Source organism: Dipodomys merriami, unplaced genomic scaffold, assembly GCF_024711535.1.
Source record: "Dipodomys merriami isolate MVZ:Mamm:240054 unplaced genomic scaffold, mDipMer1.0.p SCAF_8, whole genome shotgun sequence".
Taxonomy (NCBI): Eukaryota; Metazoa; Chordata; class Mammalia; order Rodentia; family Heteromyidae; genus Dipodomys; species Dipodomys merriami.
In genome coordinates, this window is record NW_027206401.1 from 49,781,949 (window position 1) to 49,806,672 (window position 24,724).

General features: G+C 40.4%; 1 protein-coding gene across 2 annotated transcripts; it reads right to left on the minus strand.

Moving 5' to 3' along the window:
* Positions 1-4,789: 4,789 nt before the first annotated feature.
* Positions 4,790-21,033, minus strand: CUNH6orf163 (chromosome unknown C6orf163 homolog). 2 transcript variants are annotated; one of them, XM_070010756.1, is made up of 5 exons: positions 20,563-21,028; positions 19,162-19,256; positions 16,797-16,904; positions 12,308-12,510; positions 4,790-5,292 (listed from the first exon to the last, which is right to left on the minus strand). In XM_070010756.1, the coding sequence occupies exons 1-5, from the start codon at positions 20,708-20,710 to the stop codon at positions 4,857-4,859; spliced, it is 990 nt and encodes a 329-aa protein (XP_069866857.1). In that variant the 5' UTR covers positions 20,711-21,028; the 3' UTR covers positions 4,790-4,856. The 2 variants fall into 2 exon arrangements, with proteins under 2 accessions (XP_069866857.1, XP_069866858.1); XM_070010757.1 differs by lacking the exon at positions 16,797-16,904 and having other exon boundaries at positions 20,563-21,033.
* Positions 21,034-24,724: the final 3,691 nt, after the last annotated feature.

A 24,724-nucleotide genomic window follows, 5' to 3' on the forward strand; every position in this document is an offset into this window, starting at 1 on the left:
GGAAGATATCACTAAAGAACATAGGCACAGTTACACAATCATTGTTTTAAAATGTTGTTGGTGCTTTACGAAGGTTCAAGACATTTGATCTACTGATGTCCTCAATTTGCTAACAAGGTAATATCATTAATGGCCACAGAAGGTTCTCTAGGAGATGAATATCACTTACTCTGGCAATAAAGGCAATAAATTTTCAGGTCAAATTTCTTAGTAACTGAGAAATTAATTTTGTTAAAATTCAAAAGCTCTTTCAACGATCAAGTTCAGAAAATCCCCCCCACAGCCAGATGTCTTATTTCCTTTTTTAATCTTAACACTAAGCATAGTCCTATATATCCTTTTAATGGTTTCTATGGCTTCTGAATTTTTACAAATACAAAATAGCTTTTTTTTTTCTCGTATAAGACTCTTGAATGCCACACACTGATGGCTCATACCTGTAATCCTAGCTACTCAGGAGGCTGAGATCTGAGGGTCCCCATTCCAAGCCAGCCCAGGCAGGAAAGTCGGTGAGACTCTTATCTCCATTTAACCACCAGAAAACAGGAAGTGGTATTGTGGCTTAAGTAGTAGAGCCCTAGCCTTGAGCTAAAGGGTTGAGGGGCAGTGCCCAAATTCAGAAAAGACTAATTTTTTTTTTTTTTTTGCAGTATGAGTGTACAATACTTTTGGTGGAAAGATGTGTTTCTGAACAAGGGGGATGTCACCTTTCTGTCTTCTTAGTCATCAGCCTCTACAGCCTGGTAGCATCTTCAGTGAATCTAAGCATCATAGCAAGCATTCCTAAAATAAAAATGAGGGAATGCATTCAATAAGTTCTCCTCAGGCTGAATTTCTGGTTTCATAGAAAGAATGGAAGAGGAACATTAAATCTTTGCAAATACCACTTGTGCATTAGAGCAGTTAAAACCTTTTGGGAGGAAAAAAAAAAGACTAAGCATGCTCAGAAGTGCTCCTGCCAACAATTGTAACCTCTCCATCATTTGCTCCATGATCTTGGCAAAGGCTGGCAGAGATGAATCTTCCATCTTTCTCTTTTAAACTGTGTCCTTCTACTGAGCTTGCTGTTTCTGATGTTACACACTCCCAAAGTGCTTTCCTAAATATATAACTATATATTAGGCTCCCAGCACAAAATCTTTACACTCTGTTTGCAGAAAACATTGCTTTGGAACTAATTCTCGTGCTTATCTTACCTGTAATAAGTCTCTTATTCCTTGCTGTCCATGGCTTTTTTAACTTTGGACTTCCCAAGATGGAAATCCTTTGTGATCAGCAATACAGACATTATACGCGCGGCTCTCTGGCAACCTTGAGAAAAACAAAACCATCTGAGAACTGGAAACTTTGTCCTTGAGATTGTAGAATCCACATTGCATGCTCTGACCAAATCTTGAATCAAGTCACTCCTTAGCTAACATGGAGAGCACCCCCAACCCATCCCCTCGCCCCTCCCACCCGGAAACTCTGTATTTTGTGAGCTAATCTGTTTCTGTAGGGAAAAGTCCAATTTTGGTCCCTTTCATTCTTGGCTACCACCCCAGGTTCACTAGAAGGGTTCTGAACAGGAATGCAGAATTCCTTAGGACAGGTCTGTGTTTTGAAGAGTCATCCTTGACTCCTACTCATAGACCTCCTTCTATGGACCCTAAAGTGGGCTGAAAAGCTGACATGCTCTTGTGTAAAGCACAGGTGTGAATAGCCAAACAGGATTTTGATCTCCAACAGTTGTTTTTACTTTTCTCTCAATTTTCTTATTTCCAATGTAGGTCAATAGTTGGTACCTTCCAGAGTGGCTGTGAGAGATTCCAACAAGACAAGTGTTGGTGCAGAGCCTGCTACTATAATGTCTGCTACAAAGGTGTTCAATTCATCGTCACTGCTATAGGCCCTACCCCTGCCCTATTTTTAATCCATCCAGATCGTGCTTGTCAGTACCATGGGAGCAAGAGACTGCAGAGAGGCCACAAACAATGGGCTGACTGGGACACCAGAAATATGAGTGATCAACTTATTCTCAAGGTATATTATCTGGAAGACATGCATGCTAAAGAGAGGACTATGGGCAGAGGGCATCCAGTCAAGGTAAAGGATTGAGGGAAGAATAATTTGGGGCTTGGAAGCTGTACAACAGAGTGAAGCAGAAAATGGAAGCATGCCCTTGCTCCTGGGCTTCAGTGCTGACTCTAGGATAGTGGGGGCTGGGGTCAGGCACATCTCTCCTGAGAGGATCATTTGTGGTCATCTGATGACAGGGGTGGTCAGCACTGTGGCCAGAGAGGAAAGGGCAGCCCAGCCCTCTGGCTTCAGGAAACCATGCTTCCCTTCTGGAAGCATGAAAATTGCACCTTATAAACCCTAAGACAGGGGTTGATTGGAATTGAGGTGGGAGCAAGAGTAAGCATAGGAGCAAGAAAAATTCTAGAAACAATTTAATGTGTCCCAATTGGATTGAAAATGGAGACATTTGGCTTCTTTTTCCAAGCTAAATATAAATTTCCCCCTGTATATTTATTACCTTTATAATAACAATAAACAAATATTTAAAAGTAAAAAACAAGATCCATATTTAATATTAAAATAAGTTTTCTGCTCTTTTCATGTTTTGTATTGTGTTAGTAAAGCTGAAAGAATCTCTTCATTCCATACATGAAGCAGACACCTTTCAGAGGACGGCCCTCTGTCCCCACTTACCCTCTCCCTTGACATTAGGGGACAACAATCACCAGGTATAATCCATCCCTCCCTCCCACTTTTTTTGTGCAGCTACTGGATCTTGAACTCAAGGCCTAGGTGCTGTCCCTTAGTTTTTTCTTTTTTTAATTCTAATTTTATTATGAAAATTAGTTTTTTTCATTCATGGTTCATACTCTATCACTTGAACTACAGCTTCACTTCTAGATTTTGGCTATTTAATTGTAGGTAATAGCCTTATAGATTTTCTTGCCCAGGCTGGCTTTGAGCTAGGACTAGAGATTTAAGACATCAGTGCCTGGTTTATAATTTTCTTTCATCTCGTTAAGCAAATGTAATATATGAACTTGGTTCTGGTAGTTACCATAATAGATCTCGACTCCTCCCTACACTGCTCATGTCCAGACTAAACAGGATGGCTAATATCACAGGCCCAAAAGTCATACCTTGTGGGGTTGATATAGGTTCTGCCCCAACTAGCTGACTGGCTTTGAAAAAATGACCTAACTTCCAATTTTAAACTATAATGTGTTTATAGTGTCCCATACATATACACGTGTAAAAACATGGTGAGTTTTTTGTTTGCTTGTTTTGTTGGTCATGGGGCTTGAACTCTGGGCCTAGGGTCTGTCCCTCAGCTCTTCAGCTCAAGGCTAGTGCTCTACCACTTCAGTCACAGCACCATTTTCACTTTTCTAGTGGTTTATTGGAGATAAGAGTCTCACAGACTTTCCTGCCCGGGCTGGCTTTGGACCGAGATCTGTAGATCTTAAACTCCTGAGTAGCTAGAATTACATGTGTGAGCCACCAGCACCCAGCACATGGTGTTTTTTTTTTTTTAACATCTGTCAAATTGGGTAACAACCAATTCTGTTCTGTCTGCCACCATTCTGGAGAACAAGGTAGGTTGCAAAGCAGTATAGCCATAGTTCCTGCCCTTCAGCAATCAGTCATCTTGCAGCTGTCTTGTGATCTCTAGATCAGACTTTGCACTGGGCAGAGACCACACTACAACTGTAACCAAGCTGCTGCTTTTACCATTCGGAAATCCTACATTGATAATGTCAAAAATACATCCAAAGCTTTCTCAAGAATAGTACTTTTCAGCAGGCAATAGTGAATCACACTTGTAATCCTACCTACTCAAGAGGCTAAAATCTGAGGATCATGGTTCAAAGCTAACCCAAGCAGGAAAGTCCTTGAGACTCAATTAACCACCAAAATCTGGTAGTGGAGCTGTGGCTCAAGTGGGACAGAGCCCTGGTCCTAAGCTCAAGCCTAGAACTAGCACACATATAAAATAGTACTTTTCAGTTACCTGAAACCTTTCAGTTTTGTAGTTCTTAAGCAACCAACAATAAGTTGTTTATATTAATTATAAGTTGATTAATCAGTTGTTATTACCTTGTAGTGGGTAGATATTTGTTGAGAAATTTTAATGGCTTGGGTATTCTTCCATTTTGATTTACTACATTGTGGTTGTTAAAAGATTTATAGCATTGACTCAGGAGATGGGCCCCATATCCCAGGGAGTTTGGTTACAAAACACAGGGGATTTTCTATTGTAGAGGAGGAAATCTGACTTCTACAGACACATTTTTCTTTCACACCCAGAAAATTCAGGTGAGTCTTTCCTGAATTATTTTATATTCAGGTCCCAGATTTCAAATACTGTCTCACTGAATTGGAAGAGAAATTACTATTTTTGTCAAACAGTAATCTCTCTATTGGAATTTGTATGGCCCTCCTACATTTGGGGCAATCTAAGAAAGTGGCCCTTTACTTCTCAACTACCCAACAAATATTGATGCAGTTATGTGCTTGGTGTAGATATGGGTAAAGCCAGACATCTGGTGTGTTCAGACTGTCTCATGAAACATTTCCTCCTAATCAGTTTAACTTCTGCTCACTTTTGAATAGTTTTTGTTTTGGTTGTGCCAGGATTTGAACTCAGGGCCTTTTGTTTGCTAGGCAAGTGATCTACCACTTGAACCACATTCTTGAACATGCTTTTGAATATTCTAGTGTTCCATCAAAATAGCAGTTTACAGGCCCATAGTACCCAGCAAAAAAAAACTGAGGATCAATACACGGTGTTGAATACATTTATTTCATCTTAGGATGAATGCTCTCTTTCATAGGGACATTTCGGCTACCAATTTCTAATCAAAAACTGGTTCATCCTCCTTAATAACAAGATCGGAAGGTGTTTGCTTCCTTGATGGCAGAATAAAATCAGCATGTCCTGGTGAAAGCTTAGGGAAAGTGTAATTGATGTACTTTTGAAATGCTTCTCTGGTTTCCTCCAATTCCTCCTCCAGGAAATTCTTCCAGTTGGTCATGATTCCCAGTTGTTTGGCTACAGACAGCAGCTCATCCTGGGTGTTCACCAGCTTATTCTTCACAGTGCCAAGCATGACCTGATGTGTCTTCTCGGCTTCCTGCAGTACCACCTGCACCTCTTCTTGTTTCTGCTTCTGAGCCATGCCATAGTACACATTCATTTCATGTTCCTTGGCCTTTATCAGCCGGCCCATGTTCTCCTTTTGGTCCTTCATAGCTGTCACACCACTAGTCAGGAACTCCTCCATGGCCTTGCTGAAAAACATCATACAGATTCATAAATTAGTCAGTCATTTTGCCTTTAATAAAGGAATAAATCATCATGTCATTGAGCCTATCCTAAGTAAACAGGCCAGTATGGATAAGTGTTTAGACAGCATTAGCTATTAACAGTCAATTAAAAAGCATTTCCAAAGGATGAAAAAGTATTTCCTAGCAGAGTGCTGGTGGCTCACACCTGTAGTGCTAGCTACTCAGGAGGCTGAGATCTGAGGATTGAGGTTTGAAGCCATCCCAGGAAGAAAAATCCTTAAGACTTCTATCTCCAATAAACTACTCAGAAAAAGTCAGAAGTAGCAATGTGGTTCAAGTGGTAGGGTGCTAGCCTTGAACACAAAGAGCCTAGGCTGAGTTTAAGTCCCAGGACTGGGGGGGGGGGAGGAAGGAGGGAGGGAGGGGGAGAGAGACAGACAGACAGACAGACAGACAGAGAGAGAGAGAGAGAGAGAGAGAGAGAGAGAGAGAGAGAGAGAGAGAGAGAGAGAGAGAGAGAGAGAGAGAGAGAGAGAGAGAGAGAGAGAGAGAGAGAGAGAGAGAGAGAGAGAGAGAGAGAGAGAGAATTTCCTGAGGTAGCTCTCTGTTGTGGGCTCAGGAGAGGTCAGTAGCCCAATGTCTAATGGTAACTTTGGGTCTCTGAGACTGCCTAGCCAGAAAAATCCTGAGTGAATTATGCTTGAAAGTGAAGAGTCCAGGCATTGGTGGCTCACACCTGTAATCCTAGCTACTCAGGAGGCTGAGATCTGAGGATTGTTAGTTGAAGCCAGCCTGAGAAGGCAAGTTCACAAAACTCTTATCTCCAATTAAGCACCAAAAAGTTAGAAATGGAACTGTGGCTCAAGTGGTGGAGTGCATCCTTGAGTGAAAACACCCAAGCCTTGAGTTCAATTCCCAATACTTGCACAAAAAAGAAAAAACACTAGAGTCAGAGTGCCAGAGAAAGAATTTTCTGACAACCCAGTGGCTTATATTTAGTTCAATTCCCAATACTTGCACAAAAAAGAAAAAACACTAGAGTCAGAGTGCCAGAGAAAGAATTTTCTGACAACCCAGTGGCTTACATTTAGCCAGAGGGAAGATAACTTGACCCTCACAGGTTAGATTTAACATTAATCTTGATTTTTTTAAACTGAGATTTCTCTGACTGCTTGCTGGAACTTTTTGATTGTAGGATCCTTATTATTTTGGTCAGTTGTGAGGTTTGAACTCTGGCTGGGAGCTATCCCTGAACTTTTCAGCTCAAGGCTAGCACTCTACCACTTGAGCCACAGCCCCACTTCAGGTTTTCTGGTGGTTTATTGGAGATAAGAGTCTCACTGACTTTTCTGCCTAGGCTGGCTTTGAACTGTGATTCTCAGATCTCAGCATCCTTAGTAGGTAAGATTATAGGGGTGAGCCACTTGGGCCCAGCTGTAGGATCCTTTTACACTCAAAACTACTGAGGAACTCAAAGATCTTTAGTTTGTATGAATTAAATCCATTGACATTAACAGTACTCAACATTAAGAGTTTAAAAATATTAATATCAAATAGCAATGGATCCATAATATGTTAACGTAAATATTGTTATGAAATCTATTTTTCCATAACAAAATTTGGTGAGAAGAGTGGGTTTTTTTTTGCAATATCTTTATTGCCCAGTTAAAAACAAAATGGCAGGCTTTTATAGTATTTCTATTATATTCATATTAAAAATGGTAAACCATATTGCACATATTGAAGGTTGAAAAAGAAATATCTTAGTCTTACCCAGAAAACAGCTTTGATTTCAGGGATACCCCTCTTACTGGAACACAGGGACCCTAAAGGTCCTCAGAACTACAGGTTAAGTCATTGTTGATGATCCAGATCTCTGGCCATAATGCCTATGGCTACATGTAATTGAGAGCAGCCAGCCCTACTGTCCTGTTCTGGTGTGTATACCAAACTGACAACTTTTGTGCATCTATCCACTCACTCCTGAGAGAGGTCTATTATTGTAGCCCACTAGGATGAGGCCACTAAGGCCCAGAGGGGTTAGGTCACCTGTACAAGTTCAAACCAGCCCTACAACCCTGGCAGTCTGAGGTCAGGCAGCTTTCAGCCATTGTGAGAAACTTTAGTGGATTTCTTGAAGAGTTGAATAAAAATCTGTAAATTCATGTATTTATGGTTATTCATGAAAATCCACCTTTTCTGTCTCAGTCTTCGCATGGCCTTTCAAAATTTAGCAGTTACCCTGTCATCTGAAGCCCATCCCAATGTACAAGTCTCATTTTCTCTGATTCTTTTCACCGTGACTTCTAAACCTGACCTTCTTCTCCAATCTTGAAGCAAACATCACTGGTCCTCAGTCTCTCTAGTTTTCCTACCAATTAGGATATCCACCCTTAACAGCAAGGGCTAGTGTTTATTGAGCATTGACTGTGTCAAAATAAAGCATGGAAAACCCATTTCAACAGTTAATTTGACCTTTGTTCTTTTGCTTTATTTGGCAGTACTAGGGTTTGAACTCATGGATAGGCAGGTATTTTACCACTTAGCAATGCCTCCAGCTTTTCTGCTTTTATTTTTCAAATAGGGTACTGAGCTTTTTGCCTGGGACTAGCCTCAAGTCATAATTATGCAATTCCACATAGCTGGGATTGCAGGCATGTATCATAAGGTCCAGCTTATTTGTTGAGAAGGGGCCTTGCTAAATTTTTGTTCTAAGTGCAATCCTCCTGAGTAGCTGAGAATACAGGTATGAGCTAGTGTGACTGTCTCTCTTTTGAACCTCTTTTAGCATTCTTTCTCATTATGTTTGGAAGGCTGTTGAAATGGTTAGAAGAGGGCTGGGAAGGTGGCTCAGTGGTAGAGCGCTTGTCTTGCATGCCTGAGGCCTTGGGTTCGATTCCTCAGCACCACATAAGCAAAAAGAAAAAAGCCGGAAGTGGTGCTACGGCTCAAGTGGTAGAGCGCTAGCCTTGAGCTGAAGTGCTGAGGGACAGTGCCCAGGCCCAGAGTTCAAGCCCCACAACCGCACCCCCCCCCCAAAAAAAAAGAAATGGTTAGAAGATACATTGTTCATAGATTTAAAGAAAAATACCTGGGTGTTTCTTCAATCCTACTTATTAAGTATAATTTTTACTTTCCTTATGTATGTTGCTAACATCATGTTTTTAACCCCTTTTCTATATCCATCAATAAAAATACTAGCTCTAAAGACAGTAAAAACTAACAGATCTTTCTTAATAGCAAATCCTAAACTATGGTGAAATTCACTCCAAACTCATTTGTACATAAAATGGAGCCAAAGAGAACAGAGCAGATCATTTGCCTGGACAGCCCATAATAGGCTATTCATTCATTTCCATTTGAACATCAGGACTGTTAGATATATTTCAGACATCTAGCTCATTGTGTTCACAGGATCTGAACACAATATATTTTCCTAATGTATTCAGAGCTTTTCCCCAGGATTCTGGGAAGCCATGGCTCCAGGGCTGGCTGGAGGACCGGGGGCTCCTCAAGCAGGCCCTGCAGCAATCACCGAAGTGTAGGGTGTAGAGGCCACACCAGGATTCCAGTCTCCTCTCGTATCTTACTAGTACTCTTGCACTTCACTGGCCCTGTTTATTACGTGTCTCTGCTCTTTCTGTTCTTTTTCCTTTCTCACAAATGGGACTTCCATCTTCTAGCACTCAACCCAAGACCAATTTCCTCAAAAACTAAACAAAACCAAACCACTAGACCCCATCACGGCTTTGCTTAACATTTCCAGGACTCTGAATTCTCCTAGTGCCCAAGTGTTATTTGTGGCAGGGTGTACACAATCTTGCTCTAGAGGGGCAACCATGCTTTGGTTACTTCACATAATGTTGAGAAAGGGCTTTGATTACTTTCTTTTTTCTTTTTCTTGTTTTGGGATTTTGTAACCAGGCTGGCTTGCATTATAAGCCTCCTCTTCCTCCCTAAGCCTCCTGAGTATTGGGATGACAGGTGTATACTACCATGCAAGACCATGATTTCTTTGTGGCAGAGTTCAGTGCTTCCACACAGAATACACTTGACATTTTCTGGTGAAGTAGCCCAGTGCTCTAGATAACTCATATAACTTCCTATAGAGCAGCACAGGATAATAGAAGGTTGCAAGCATTGGCATCATAAAGGCCAGGATCCAAATTAGACCTGGTCACCTCCTTTCCAGAGGACCTTTGTCAGTTTGCTGCATTTCTCTCTAAGACTCTTGAGTCTTAATCTGAAGATAGGCAGGATGTTAGAATGCCCAGGAAGGGATTTGAGAATTTGATGAGGAGTATACAAAAGATTTTGTGTGTGCTGTGTATCGAATAAAGGGTAGTTGTCATTAGGAATTACTGCCATGACCACAAAAATTCCTGAGCAACTGCTTCATTCATGTCTTGCCTTGGGCTACAAAACAATTAAACCTTTTCCAAGTGGGGATGTTCAAGTTTTTTAACTAGAGTTTTTTAAACTCTAATGTTTTCTGGATAATCTCTTTAGATTCTAATCAATCCATGCATTTCAGAAATTTCTTATAAGGAACTGTTCTGAATTCCTGTCTTAGATGAAAGTTGATAGCGAAACAAAGGCTCTCCAGTAGAATTTTAATTGGAGGTTTCCCTGCATATATTAAAATGTCTGCAAATGTTAAAAAAAATCCTTGGAGTCTACCAATATCTGGAAATGAAATCTGGTATGTGGTAGAGTTAAGCTGATCACAACAAAGGTGGACCTTGTTCAGTAAATACAAGGAGGGCTGGTCATGTGCCAAGTGCTTGAGAAACATCACTGGACAAAACAGACATTCTAATCAGGCCTCTTCAAACAAAAACATGGCATTTCCCTAAGCTTAGGTAATTGCCTCCATCAAAGATGCACACTGAAAAGCTTTCATTTAAGCATCCCAGAGGAAAGGGCCGGAGGGGTGGCAATAGAAGGAGCCCACAGGTATGAGTGAGGAGTGGACTCAGAGACTGAAGGGGGGAGGGAGGGAGAGAGGGGGGAGGAGGAGGAAGTGGAGAAAGGGGGGGAGGAGAGAGGGAGGATGTATCTTCCTCTGATCTGGACTGCTGATGGAAATGATTTAACCTAAGGCACCCACCTCCCCTCTCATAGCCATAGCTTCAAACTGTCCTTGCTGCTGACCCCGCTGCATCATCTCTCTCTTTACTCCTGAAGAAATGTACCAGCAGTCTTGTAAGAGAACTTGAGACCAAGTCCACATATGATGCTGATACCTTGATGAACACAGATACTGCTGAGACCTTGAAACTCCTCAGTCAAAACAACATTGCTCACCTACCCTGCCTCCCATCCCACCCCACTTTCACGGGGTGAGATGCTCCTCCCTGACTGTACTCTCTGCCTAATATTTAAAGAGATTCTGTTGGAAGGGGGATGTGCCATGTTCCCTTCCACTAGGCTGAAGGAGACACTCCTGAATAAATCCTGTTAGTCTGTTGAGTTCACTTGCTGCCCTTTCTTTAGTCTGATACCTTCATGACTTACAACTGTGATTCCACAGGGCTCTGCCTCCTCCAGACACCCTCCCTCGCCTTCCTTTCCTATCTCCACAGTGATTTTTCTCTTGGCCAAAGGGGAGATGCCTTGAAATTGCACCACCATGGCCCTCATCTCCTTCACAGAGGATACTTTTGGCCCAGTTCTGAGAAATATTTTTACTTGTTAATTATCTACAATTGAATATGTTTGTCAAGTCAGGGAGCACAGACTAAGGAACAAGCCAGAATCAGAAGGCCAAACAAGGAGGTCTCTTAACATCTGGAAAGTATGGTATTTCTCTTGCTTCAGGCAAAGTCTGGGCTCCTGTTGGCTGTCTATACATACATAATGACTAATGACGTATGTCAAGGAATTTGTGATTGTGTACTTTTTGGGTCTGTGAATACATGAAAGGGTATGGAAAGTGTGACCCTATTATGAAAAATGACTGTGGGAGGCAGTTGGCAGGGAAAAGCAGGAGTCAGGACATGCGAGTTTTACTCTACACTCTTCCATAAAATCAGTCTTTTGGGCAACATAGATTAGTTTGTAGTGAGAATAATATCAAGATGTAACACAAGTTACCACTGTAGGATATGAGCAAGGCTGGGGAACGGGAATGTTGAGTTTTATGTGTCTATGGAAAATTCTTCTTATTCTCAGTTACAGAATGAAAAACACCATGTTTAGGAGAGGAATGAAGGAGATATAACTGATGAAGACCATCTAAAGCTTCAGAAATAATGACAAATTTAATCCCTTCTCTTGGGTTCTTGTACATAATACTTTCCTTTAAAACACACACAATACATGTTAGATAGATTTCATAACAAAAATGTAAAAAAAACTGCTAGATAGTACATTCCTATAATCCAAGTTCCAAGAGACAGAAACAGGAGGATCACAAGTTGATACTAGCCTGAGAAAAGTTATTTAGACCCTTTCTCAAAAACCAAAATAACATTGAAAGTAGGAATGGGAGGGAGAAAGATAGGAGAGAATGGCATTATGAAGTGGTATTATAAAGATGTATTACTAATAACCTGACATACAACTACACAATAAAATTGGAAAAACAGCCAGGGTCTGGTGGCTCATCCCTGTAATCTTAGCTCAGGAGGCTGAGGGCTGAGAATCATGGTTTGAAGCCAGCCCAGGCTAGAAATTCCATGAAACTCTTATCTCCAATTAACCAACAAAAATGTAGAGGAAGCTGTGGCTCAAGTGGTAGAGCACTAGCCAAAACCCCAAAAGAACGATCTTTAGTTCTGAAAATAGATAAGATAGATGATAGATAGATAGATAGATAGATAGACATACATACATACATACATATATACATACATACATACATATAGGTAGACAGACAGATAGACAGACAGATAGATAGAAAACATACACAGAAAAAACTAGGTCATGTCCTCCTATACACCTTAACTTCACCCTTGCCACAGGAGGATTCTGATAAGAGTCAGACACTAATTTGCACATGAATTCTGTAGAATACCATCTCTGATTCATTATTGCTTCCTTGGCGATGAGCCTTTCTTCCTCCCTGGCTTTCTTCACAGCCTCCAGCTTCTCCTTGTGGCACTCCATCATGATCCTCTGAATTCTGTGGACCATACGTTGTTCTGCAGCCTCGTGTTCTCGCTGCATTTCTACATCCATGTCTTTAAACATCTGCACCTTGGTTTTAGCTTCTAAATCCTTTAGCAAAGGAAAAATGTAGTTAGATATATCTACTTTGATGTTATAAAAGGAATATTGAAGCTTAACTGTAAATCAACATGGAATGTGTACCTGTTAACCTGATGAGTTAAACACTAAGCATCCAGTAAAAGAATTCCATTTATATGCTATTAAATAAAATCAAAAGGATCATCTTATGTAGCATAAATAGATATGCCATAAAGAGTTTATTGAAATGAAAAAAGGAAAATAGATGGGTTAAAGGGTTTTAATTTTAGTGCTGAGGACTGAATCCAGGCCCTCACACATGCTAGGTAAGTACTTTACATTCCCAGAACCAGGTCTTTTTCTTTCTTTCCTTTTTCTTTCTTTCTTTTTTTCCCTTCTTTCTTTCTTTCCTTCTTTCTCTGTTTTTTCTGGTGCTGATATTGGGAATTGAACTCATGGCCTCACATTCTTGCTTTGCTTTTTTTAATCAAAGCTGGAGTTCTACTACTTAGGCTACACCTTCATATTGCCTTTTGCTTATTTGGAGATAAGGATCTTGAACTTATCTGCCCAGGCTGGCTTTGAAACATGATCCTCTGAGCTCAGCCTTCTGAGTATCTAGGATTACAAGTGTGAGCCACCAGTGCCTGGACTCAGTGGGTCTTTCATTTTTTTAGTTGTGTTATAATCACACATTGTCAGAAATATACATAAGAGAATTCTACTTCAGTAAATTTCAGATCTAATTATTTTGCCTCCTGAGTGCCTGCACGGTTGGTGGAAGCCTAATGCTCAGACAGAAAACAGGAGCACATCACTGCAGTTTCAAACACCTGCCTTCTAGTCCTCTCCATTGTTCAAGCATTGTACCTCCTTAGTAGTGGGGCGGGGGGGCTTCACGTTCATAAAGGGACAGGAACTCCAGTGTTGAGTAGTAGAAGCACCAAAAGAAGAAAGGAAACGGACCAAGACTTGCAGAGAAGAGCCTCACAAACATTCCCAAAGGAAAACCATATTATCATTTTGGAAATGCCTACTTTACTGTATGCCAATACAGACGTTATGAACATTGGAGGGCTTGAACCCTTGGTTCCTGGAAGACTCATTTGGAGTGGAAGAGACCAATAACCTAATTGTGGAATGAATGTTGTGATGTATGCAAGAAAGAAATATATGCAGGAAAGAAAATGTGTCCAGGAGTATCAATAGTTTGTTGTAAAGGTAAGTTTTTCTCTGTTTTTGGGAAAGACATCATGGGAACGTAACAAAAATAAGTCATTTCACCTGGCAAGTCAGTCAAAGTAGTAGGGACGGAAATGTGGTTAAAAACTATCAGTTCTGGGCTGGGAAGGTGGCTCAGTGGTAGAGCGCTTGCCTTGCATGCCTGAGGCCCTGGGTTTGATTCCTGAGCACCACATAAGCAAAAAGAAAAAGGCCAGAAGTGGCGCTGTGGCTCAACTGGTAGAACACTAGCCTTGAGCTGAAGAGCTGAGGGACAGTGCCCAGGACCAGAGCTCAGGCCCCTTGACCGGACCCCCCAAAAAAACAAAAACAAAACAAAACTATCAGTTCCAAGTTAAGTGCTGGTACCTAACGCCTGTAATTCTAGCTACTTAGGAAGATGGGATCTGAGGATCATGGTTCAAAGCTAGCCCAGGCAGGAAAGTCCAGAAGACTCATCTCCACTTAACCACCAGAACACCAGAAATGGCAATGTGGCTCTAACTGGTAGAGTGCTTGCCTTGAGCGAAAAGCTTATAGAGCCCAACCCCTGTATTCAAGCTCCATGACTGACAAAAATAAAAACAAAAATGAAAACAAAACCCATACATAAAACTATCACTTCCTTCCCCATCTCTGGCTAAGATACTGGATCTTTCAAGCGATTCATTCATCTACTTAATTTCATTCTAAAACCCCAGATGCAATCTTATAAGATAATTATATAAACATCCACATACATACATATACATACATATATTAGTCCTTCCTTCTTTCCTTCCTTTCTTCCTTCCCCCCTTCCCTCTCTCCCTCCCTCCATTTCTTCCTTGTTCCAAAATCCCTTCTTTAAATGAAATCTTACCCAGAGCAGAAAGGAACAAAAACAGTAAGAATTCTCCTGGCTAAAGATTCCCTAATCCCCACTAGCCTCTTGATGAGCATCTGCTTTATTCTCATAACTCTTATGTTGTTTTCATGGTCCACTGACCACCCTCCCCGTCTGGTTCTCAGGAAAACTTCACTCTGACCTTATCTGAAAATGCAGGACTGACACCTCTACCATAAAACCCCAAACAGGACTGTTTGCACTGTAAATCCCGAACAGGACAGTTCAGACAATAAGTCCCCAGCAGGATAGGACAAAGAAATTCAAAAGAGTCTTACCCTAGAACACATAACCACCTAAAATTTCCCACATTCCCCAGTCTGTGTTTCTCCCATCCTGCTCAGCGTTACATGGAGTCTCTCAGCAGCCATCCTTAAAGCCTGTACTGGTCTGTGGAGGTCCCTCCCTTCTTTTCTCCTTTTGTCTACTTGATCTTTCCTAACACTGATGAGTCCGTTTCCTAACACCTATCTGTGGAGACCTAGGAGCCAATTCCATTTTCTGGGCCTCAGAGAGAATTCTTATCTGAAGCTGCAAACCAAGAGAACTCCAGCTTCAAGAGGAACTGAACTTGACTTTTTGGCTTTAGAAAATTATTTACACATTTTAAATATTACAAGGGCAAAAGGTATGGCTCAATGATAGAAAACTTACGTAGCATATGTGAGGCCCTGAGTTCAATTCCCTGTACAACCAAAAATAAATAACCCATAGGCTTCATATTATTCTCTGATTATTCCAATGGTAAATACTTTCAAAAATGAAATAGACAACAGAAAAAAGTCTAGTAATCTCTCTAAGAGAGGCTTCATTTGGCATATTTTGAGGATCTAAGGAAAACATTCTTGGTGTCAAAATGCTAGTTGGGTTTGCTACACTGCAGAAGGCTATTATTTTTTTTTATTTTTTTTGTTGGTCATGGGGCTTGAACTCTGGGCCTGTGCACTGTCCTTCAGCTCTTCAGCTCAAGGCAACTGCTCTATCACTTGAGCCCCAAGGCCACTTCCAGTTTTCTGGTGGTTAATTGGAGATAAGAGTCTCACAGACTTTCTTGCCCCGGCTGGCTTTGAACCCTGATCCTCAGATCTCAGCCTCCTGAGTAGCTAGGATTACTGGTGTGAGCCACTGGCACCCAAGTTAAGGCTTTTATTCCTTAATTACTAAACTGTTTTGGTAATAAGACACTTCAAAGATCAATTAACTAAATACTTTGTGTGTGTGTGTGTGCCGGTCCTGGGGCTTGAACTCAGGGCCTGGGCGCTGCCCCTGCGTTGTTTTTTTGTTTTCTTTTTTTTTGGGGGGGGGGTCCAGTCGTGGGGCCTGAACTCTGGGCCTGGGTGCTGTCCCTCAGCTCTTCAGGTCAAGGCTAGCGCTCTACCACTTGAGGCACAGCGCCACTTCTGGCTTTTTCCTTTTTGCTTATGTGGTGCTGGGGAATTGAACCCAGGGCCTCAGGCATGCAAGGCAAGCGCTCTACCACTGAGCCACCTTCCCAGCCCTGTTTTGTTTTCTGAAAGCTAGTGCACTGCCACTTGGGTTACAGCTCCACTTCTGGCTTTTTTGCTGGTTTAATTGGGGATAAAAGTCTCCTGGACTTTCCTGCTCTGGGTGGCTTTGAACTGCAATCCTATGATCTCAGCCTCCTGGGTAGCTAGAATTAGAGACAAGAGCCAACAGCACCCAACTAACTCTTTCTAACACTTGCTTCACACAAAAAGGATAATGTAGTATCTTCATATTTCTTGACAATCGAGACTCGGCAGACAAGCATCGATGCCCCACAGAGCATAGCATCTCTTCTGTGCAGCTTCGGCACTTTCTCTTAGCCTCTGCAAAATATCCACCTTGCCTTAGCAAGGAGGCTTGGCTCACTCCTGTAATCCTATTTACTTAGGAGCTGAAATCTGAGGATTACAGTTCCGTGACAGCTTGGACAGGAAAGCTTATGAGACTCTTATCTCCAATTAACCATCCAAAAGCCAGAAGTGGAGCTATTGATCATGTGGTAGAACACTAGCCTTGAGTGAACAAGCTAAGACCCTGAGTTCCAGACCAATACAGGCACAAAACAAACTACTAAACTTTGTACATTATTGATTTTGCCCTAATTCCCTTTGACAACTTAGGTACTTACTTTCCTTTACTATGTAAAGAAAATTACTATGTAATTTAAGATAACAAGCCTCTCTTAAAACAACAATAGTAAAACCTGTAAATCTTTTTGATGTTTCTCTTCCAAAACCAGAATTTCGAATTTGTGTCTAGCATCCGCATCTTCCAGTGCTTTCTCTACTGCTTGTTTCTGGAGTTCATTGGCCTTTGAAAGAAAGAGCCCATTTATTAAGATATCATGATAAGCACAGGACAACTTATTTGATATGTTGGTATTCATGTTTATTACCATAAGGGCAGCAATTAACATAGGGTCCATAGGTGCTCATTCCATTCCCCTCACATTTCCCACAGCAGCTTGGCTCCCTTAGCCAGAAATGCCAAGCACATCTCACTCCTTGGCTAACTCCTGCATCAGGAGTTGTTGCCAACATGGCATCATTATTCAGTTGTTTTTTCTCTTTGGCACCTTAGTAATGTGTGCTCATCATAAACAATCTGGAAAACAGAGTAAGTGAACTGATGTACAAAGCTAGAAGAAGCTGAGTACCACCTGGTGGTTCAGAAAGAAGTTCTGTTATTTATTTGAAGAGAATACTTAGAATAGTGGATATGCTTACATTTAAACTGTAGGCTATTCAGAAAAGTGCCCTCATGTTAGGAAGAATAAGTACTTAATGGCTCATAATCAATTTGAACTTTATTAGTAATAAAGATAGATGACTCAAGCTGGGTGCTGGTGGCTCTGCCTGTAATCCTAACTACTCAGGATGTTGAGATCTGAGGATCATGGTTCAAAGCCAGCATGGGCAGGAAAGTCCATGAGACTCTTACCTCCAACTAACCATGAGAAAATCAGAAGTGGTGCTGTGGCTCAAAGGGGCAGAGTGCTAGCCTTGAGCAAAAGAGCTCAGGGACAGCACCCAGGCCCAGAGTTCTAGCCCCACAACCACCAACAAAAAAAGACTCAAATTCTCCATTAGGCTATTTTGTATGTTGAAAACACATATTTACCAAGCTTTTACCAGCATTAATATTGGACAATTACTATACTCTTTTCTGTAATCTATTTTATGAAGAAATAAACAATACTCATTACTGTGGTTTGTCCTGCCCTGAAGGTGATTTCTCTTTCTTTCCCTGTCTGTCTATCCATCCATCCACGTCTCTCTGGAGTTTGAACTCAGGATCCTATCTTCCCACTTAAGCTACACTCTCAGCCTCTCAGTTGCTTTATTTTTCTGGATTGTCCCATTTTTTTTTCACTCGACCATGATCTTCCTGCTTACAGTCTTAACTGGATAGCTGTGATTACAGGTGTCCTTGACATACTGGATTATTGAGATGAGGCATTGCTTGCTTGCTTGGTTATGTTTTCTTTTTTTGGTGGCACTAGGATTTGAACTCAGCTTCACACATAGGTATACAGGTGCTCTATTGCTTGAGCCACACCTCTAGCACTTTTTGCTCTGGGTTTTTGTTTTTTTAGATAAGATCTCCTTTTTTGCCCAGGCTGGCAAGGGCTATGGTTTCTAATTATGCTTCCTGTGAAACAGAGGTAAGTGCACACCACCATACCCATTATTGGTTGAGATAAAGCCTTACAATCTTTTTACTTGGCTAGCCTCAAACTATCATCCAATCTCTACTCCTGAGTGGCTTGGATTGCAGATGTGAGAGCCATTGAGCTTGGCCCAATTTAACTCTCTTTAGGTAGTCACATGTCAATCTATAATGGGAAGAAGTTAGGGCTACAGGATTAAGGTTCCTACTGTAGCCCCAATCTTCAAACTGGCCCTATGGCTCTCAGCAGTCATAGGCACAAGGTATCATGGATTTGTTTTTGTTTGTTTCAATACATTGCCCTGGCTGTGGTCTTGAATTGATGAGCTCAATTGATCTTCTGCTCCAGATTCTCAAATAGTTGGACTGCAGCTGTTCACCACACTAGCAGTATTTTGGAGACAGAGGATGCAAAGAGAATTAGATCAAGATGAAGCTTTTGTTAAAAGCAGGCATCTAGTACAGGTATATTATTACAAATTGCACAAGTAGATGGCCATTAATTTATGTTAAATAGGTCATGATAAACCATCTACAACACAGATGCCCTCTCCCTATTTATGTTGTAACTGAGAATAGGAAGGCAGAATCAACTATAGAAAGAGCATAGTCTAAAAAGAGGCTCCTGATGAGGCTCACTTCATACTGTATACTTACTGTATGTCAAGCATCCAGTTTCATTGAGCCTTATTATTACCCTTTCATAGTTGAAGAAGCCAAGACTACAGAGGCTTTAAGAACTTGCCTCAGATCCCACTACTAGCCCAGATTCAGTCAGTTCTATCAGTCTCTGTAGCCTGTGCTGTTTCCTACTATGCTTTATTTATTGTCTTACACAAATCCAGAGTGAAGAAACTATAAAAAGTGTTCTCCAGGTTGTTTTTTTTAACTTCCTTTACCTGATCCCATACTTTAGCTTCTGCTTTTGCAATTCTTTCATTGAGTTTTTCCTCTTGAAACAGCTCTTCGTGCTTCAGAATATTTGCCCCAATATCTGTGTTTGAATAGAAATGATCACAAATCTATTTTAAACCAACTAGGAGACAGATCGTTTTTTCTTTGAATTTCACATGCTAAGCAACATACCCTACTACTGAGCAATAAACTCAGCCAGTAAAGTTTTTTTTAAAGATATCCATCAGAAGGGAAAAATTCCCTCTAACTGAACATTAGGGAATAAATTAGGCAGCACTATTAGGCTTTTACTCTACCCAGTCCAGACAGCAGGCAATTTGGGTAGTTAGGTGAAATAAATGCCCTGCAGAAAATGGACATTTTGTAAACCCAAGAGAGAAGGGCAAGACCTCAGAAGATATTAGTACATCATTCATCTCCTCTCTCCTTACTCTTTGTCAGTGCTGGTACCTTCTGCTTCAAGAGTGAATTCCAAATGTCTTCTTTAACATAGCATGAATGTACTTACTCTAATGTGTGGATCTTCATGGGTTTTACTAGTTGTGGAGTGAGCTGAGGGCTAGTTTATTGCTTCCCTGCCAATGTTCTAACTTGATTTCTAAATACTAAAAAAAAACCACCATAATACCTTCTCTAGTCAGATAAGGTAGTAAAAGTTTATATAGTTAGAAGACCATACCATATTATCAGATAGGTAGGGGCAGAGCTGGACCTGGTACCAAGAACTCAGTGGTGACAGTTTTGTACATTTTCATCTGAGTAACTGTAAGAGGTGGCTTATAAATTGTGAGAAACAAATCCTTTGTGTATTGAAATCACAGTGATTTTTCACACTAAAATCTTATACTCTTCATTCATCACATCTTTACTCAGTTAAATTACTTTCCACGTAATTATGTTTTCACTTATTTTTTGTTATATGTATATATGTATGTAAACACTCTCATGCTATGTTTCTACTTTTGTCATTAGCTACTATTTAGAAACTATATTATTTCACTTACTTTTTAGGGTATTATTTAGAAAATTTTCCTTTCCTCTACATATGGAAAGTCTCAAATAGAGGCCAAGAGTGAAAGAACATTTACTATGATGTTCTTGGTGTTATAATAGACACAAATATTTCATTAAAGCCTCATAACAACCAGAATGGCACATATTGTTGTTATTAATATAAGGAAATAGAGTGAGAGACTAGATATCTTATCCAACTGTAAGTGGAGGAGCCTAATTCTGTACATGCCAGATGTCCTGTAGGGACAAGCAACTTGGAACAAGCTTATAAACATCTATATGGCAATTTTTAAAAAGAGGTTTATGTTACTGGAAGAATACATAAAATGCTATTAAATGTTAGGACAAAGGAAAATTATTCAACCACTTACCCAGTATATCTTTGTGAGTGTAAAAGCGGGTCTTAAATGGCTTGTATTCATAGATCTGCTTGAAGGTGTCCCCAAATGGGGCTGGTGGAACTATTTTATTACAAACAGCACAACAAACAAAATTTGTATAATCTGGATTCTTTATCATTGTTAGTCTTCAGCTTCTATTTAATAGTTAAAATAATCTTAGGTTAAGAAACAGTTTTAAGAGAAGCTATCAGTTTATAGAGCTGAAAGAGGATTAAGATCCTAAGAAAATGCTACAGGCTGAGAAGAATGAAATTGTCATGATCAGGTAGTAGTTATGTGCCTAATGTTCAAGAATGGTGCTGAAAACTTCTGCCATAAGGCATGGGCACTGGATTTGGACAGATTTAACTGTTTCCCTCAGGTCCTGCTAAGTTGCTCATTTCTTAGCAACTGTTGCTAGGAAAAACAAGCTTTGCTCATAAAAGCAACTTGAAATAATGGAAAAAACAGCATGATGCAGCCACTCATTATTCTGATAGTATTAGTTTGCTGTAACAAATGAGCAGTCTCAATGCCTTAAAGATAATACAAAGTTGTCCTCTGGAATTTATGGCATTAACGTCCTATAGGGCTAAAATAAAGATGGCAGGAGGGCTAGTTCCTTCTGCCAGCCTTAGTGGAACATCTGTTCCCTCATTGCATCTTCTCAAGGCCTTCTATGCTCCTTGAGCCCACACTCTAATGGCCATTCCTTCTGCTTCTGTGGTGTCATTGTCTCTCCCTCTCATCTTCTGCTTCCCTCTAAGGACCTTTTCTGATTCTACCAGTCTCATCTAGAAAAAGCAATCTCAACATCTTCTAAAGCCTGTTTCCATAGGAGTTAATCAGAGGTTAGGTTCCAGAAACTAGGACCTAGACATCTTTACAAGGGAGAATATTTTTCAGCTGATCACACTTCGTTTCAACAGGGTGGGTTTTTCTTTTTCTTTTTTTTTTTGGTGCCAGTATTGGCATTTGAACTCAGGGATTAGATGCTGTCCCTGAGCATTTTTGCTCAAGGATGGAACTTTACCACTTGAGCCATGCCTCTTCTGGCTTTTTGCTAGTTAACTGAAGAGTCTCATAGACTTTCCTGCTGGGGCTGGCTTTGAGCTGTGATCCTCAGATTTCAACCTCCTAAGTCCCTAGGGTTAAAGGTGTCAGCCAGTGGTACCCAGCTCAAACAGTTATTTAAAAATAATGCATTCTTCCAAGGCAAACAATTGAGGAAGTACCTTAATTTTTTCCAGGTTATTTAGTTGCTGGGGATTGAATACTGGGTTTTACAGGTTCCTTATAATATGGTATTTTGGTATGGCAGTAAAATTAGGAAATATGGTATTTTATAGGAAATGCCACTTTTATTAGGTCAATATTCAAAATTACTCCATATGGGTTTTAAAAATCAGAGTAAACCAAATTACACCTATGATTTTTAGAAAAACATCCTTAGAAATTCTGGCTATTAACACTCAGACAAAAGATTATTCCTAAAATTTAAAACTGTTTAGTAGTGTCATACACAGCGTCTGCCAGGCAGGCCTAATAATAAAATAATACCTTCAATGAAATTAATCTCAACAACAGAATGCTTAAATGAGGTAAATGTGTCACAAAATTCCTTCATGCATCATATTTCCACTGACTTAGATGGCCTGGTAACTGATTCAAGAACTTACACAAATCTATCATATGATACCAGGCTTGATGTCAAGAAAATGGTTATTGGGATTGGGAGAAAGGTAAGGAAGAGAAGAATTTTTACTAAAAACACTGAAAACCACTGCATTCAGAGATAATTATCTGGGCAAAGAATGTAGTCTATCTGTGTCAATATGACTCCTAAAAATTCTTGCCCAAAAGCTAGTGTAAGCCCTTGATTTTCCTGGGACTGCCCTTGTTTTTAAACTGAGTCTTCCATTGTGACACTCCCTCAGAGCCTGGCAAACTGAAAGGATTGACAACTCCATGGAAGATCAGGCTATAAAACCCATCAGTAATTTCACTGTGTGCATTAAGGACTCTTTGAAAGCCAACTGAACAGCTTGTGGATTTTGGCAAACAGCTCTTCTAAGGCAAGAGATCACTTCCCTGGGAAAAGGTCACTTACCCTGTAGTCAACAAAGGTTTTCTTATCAAGACTTGCTTTAAGAACTAATCTGTCAATTTTGTCCACTTTCAAATTTCCACAAAAAGATCCTTTTTAACTAGTTGAACTCCACTGTATATATCTTCCCTAACCAGCTGTTTTTTAAACACAAAACTTAGTTTTGCTTCACCAATAGGTAGTTTTTACAGTCTAGTCTTTTAGATAATTGTTTCAAAATTGTTTCAGTATTTAAAATCTGAACATCTTATGTTTGACGATAATGTGACTGCTCGATTATGTTACGAATACTTACCATATAAGGAGGTAGATAGTAAGGCCAAAAACATCCTAGACTTTGGAGCAAGATCTAGGTTTCTGCCCTAATTCATAATTTCTCTTCACAGTCCACTGTCTTAACCAGAAGCAGATAGGATCAGACCAGGCAAAGTTGCATGTTCAAAATCTTAACGACCATTTCAGGTATTTTACTTTGCTTGTTACATCCTCACTTGATATATAATGGATGAAAGAATCATTGTACGGCAGACAATCTTTGAAACTCTAGACATACAATGCTGTAATATAACCTGTTAACTACCATGTAGAAAGTTAACTAAGTACTTGTTCCTAAAATGCAATGTTATTCTTCTGACACCCTACTTTTCACAGCTGGTGCCTGACCTATCTTTTGCTGTCTTGATTCCTTCACATGGTGGTTACGTGGCTTCAGGCTGTAAGCCATTTGGTTCTAGTTGCCTTTCTGTGCCGTGATAACCTCCTTGACAGGTCACTTGACCCGTATCTCCCATGACACTGAATAGCAACTGATTTTGTTGAAGAGCAAAATAATTTTAAAAAGATAGAACTCTGATATCAAGTACAGAAGCTGAAAACAGAAGAATCTTAGGTCTGCAACAACTAAAATACATAGGAAAAGCAAAAACAAAAAGGTATTTAAGTTAGAAGGCACTTAAATGTTATGAAGTGTACCACATGGATAAGTATAGCAAAGAAATATTTAGGACTTAGTAATATTTAATTTACATGTAGATAAACTCAAATTGCAACTCTAATATCTACAAATAATAACTATATCTTTATACACACACAATACACACACATACATATATATGAGATGGTAAGGAACCTCTTATACTTATTGCCTAATGCATAATTCTAGTTGGTGTGTGTGTATTTCCAGTACTGGGGTTTGAACTCAGGGCTTCACACATACTCAACTTGCTTCAGAGGCTGGAATTCTACCACTGAACTATGCCTGCAGTGTAGCTTTTCTCTGGTTATTTTGGAGATGGGATATCATGGATTTTTCTGCTCAGATCAACTTCTAACTACAGTTCTTAGGATCTCAGCTTCTAGTAGTTAAACCAGTTATTTAAAAACTAGAATTAATGCTGGTGCCAGTGGCTCACACTTGTAATCCTAGCTAATTGGAGGCTGAGATCCTGAGAATCATGGTTGGAAGGCAGCCTGAGCCTTCAAGTCTACAAGAAAAGTTCCAAAACAATCAGCAAGAAGCTGTGCTGTACGTGTAGCTCAGTGGTGGAATGCCAGACTAGAAAGTAGCAAACCATGAGTTCAAAACCTACTATCAGGGCTGGGAAGGTGGCTCAGTGGTAGAGCGTTTGCCTTGCATGCATGAGGCCCTGGGTTTGATCCCTCAGCACCACATAAGCAAAAAGAAAAAAGCTGGAAGTGGCGCTGTGGCTCAAGTGGTAGAGCACTAGCCTTGAACTGAAGAGCTGAGGGACAACACCCAGGCCCAGAGTTCAGGCCCCACGATGGGACCCCCCAAAAAAACAACAAATCTACTATCACAAAAACAATAAAAACAAACAAAAATGAAGCCAGGACATATTTAATAAAATTAATCCAGTCAAATACAAACATAGCCCAGGGCTGGAAATGTGGCTTAGTGGTACGTGTTTGTCTAGCATGCATCATGCCCTGGGTTTGGTTCCTCAGTAACACAAACAGAAAAGGCTAGAAGTGGTGCTGTGGCTCAAGTGATAGAGCAAAAGAAGCTGGTGATAAAGTCTGAGCCTT

Coding starts and splice junctions, on each gene's coding strand:
- CUNH6orf163 (XM_070010756.1), bottom strand. CDS start 20,710: ATGATAAAGAATCCAGATTATACAAATTTTGTTTGTTGTGCTGTTTGT. Junction 19,257..20,562: donor CACTCACAAAGATATACTGG/GTAAGTGGTTGA, acceptor ATTCAAACACAG/ATATTGGGGCAAATATTCTG. Junction 12,511..16,796: donor AACATCAAAAAGATTTACAG/GTTTTACTATTG, acceptor CCTTTGCTAAAG/GATTTAGAAGCTAAAACCAA.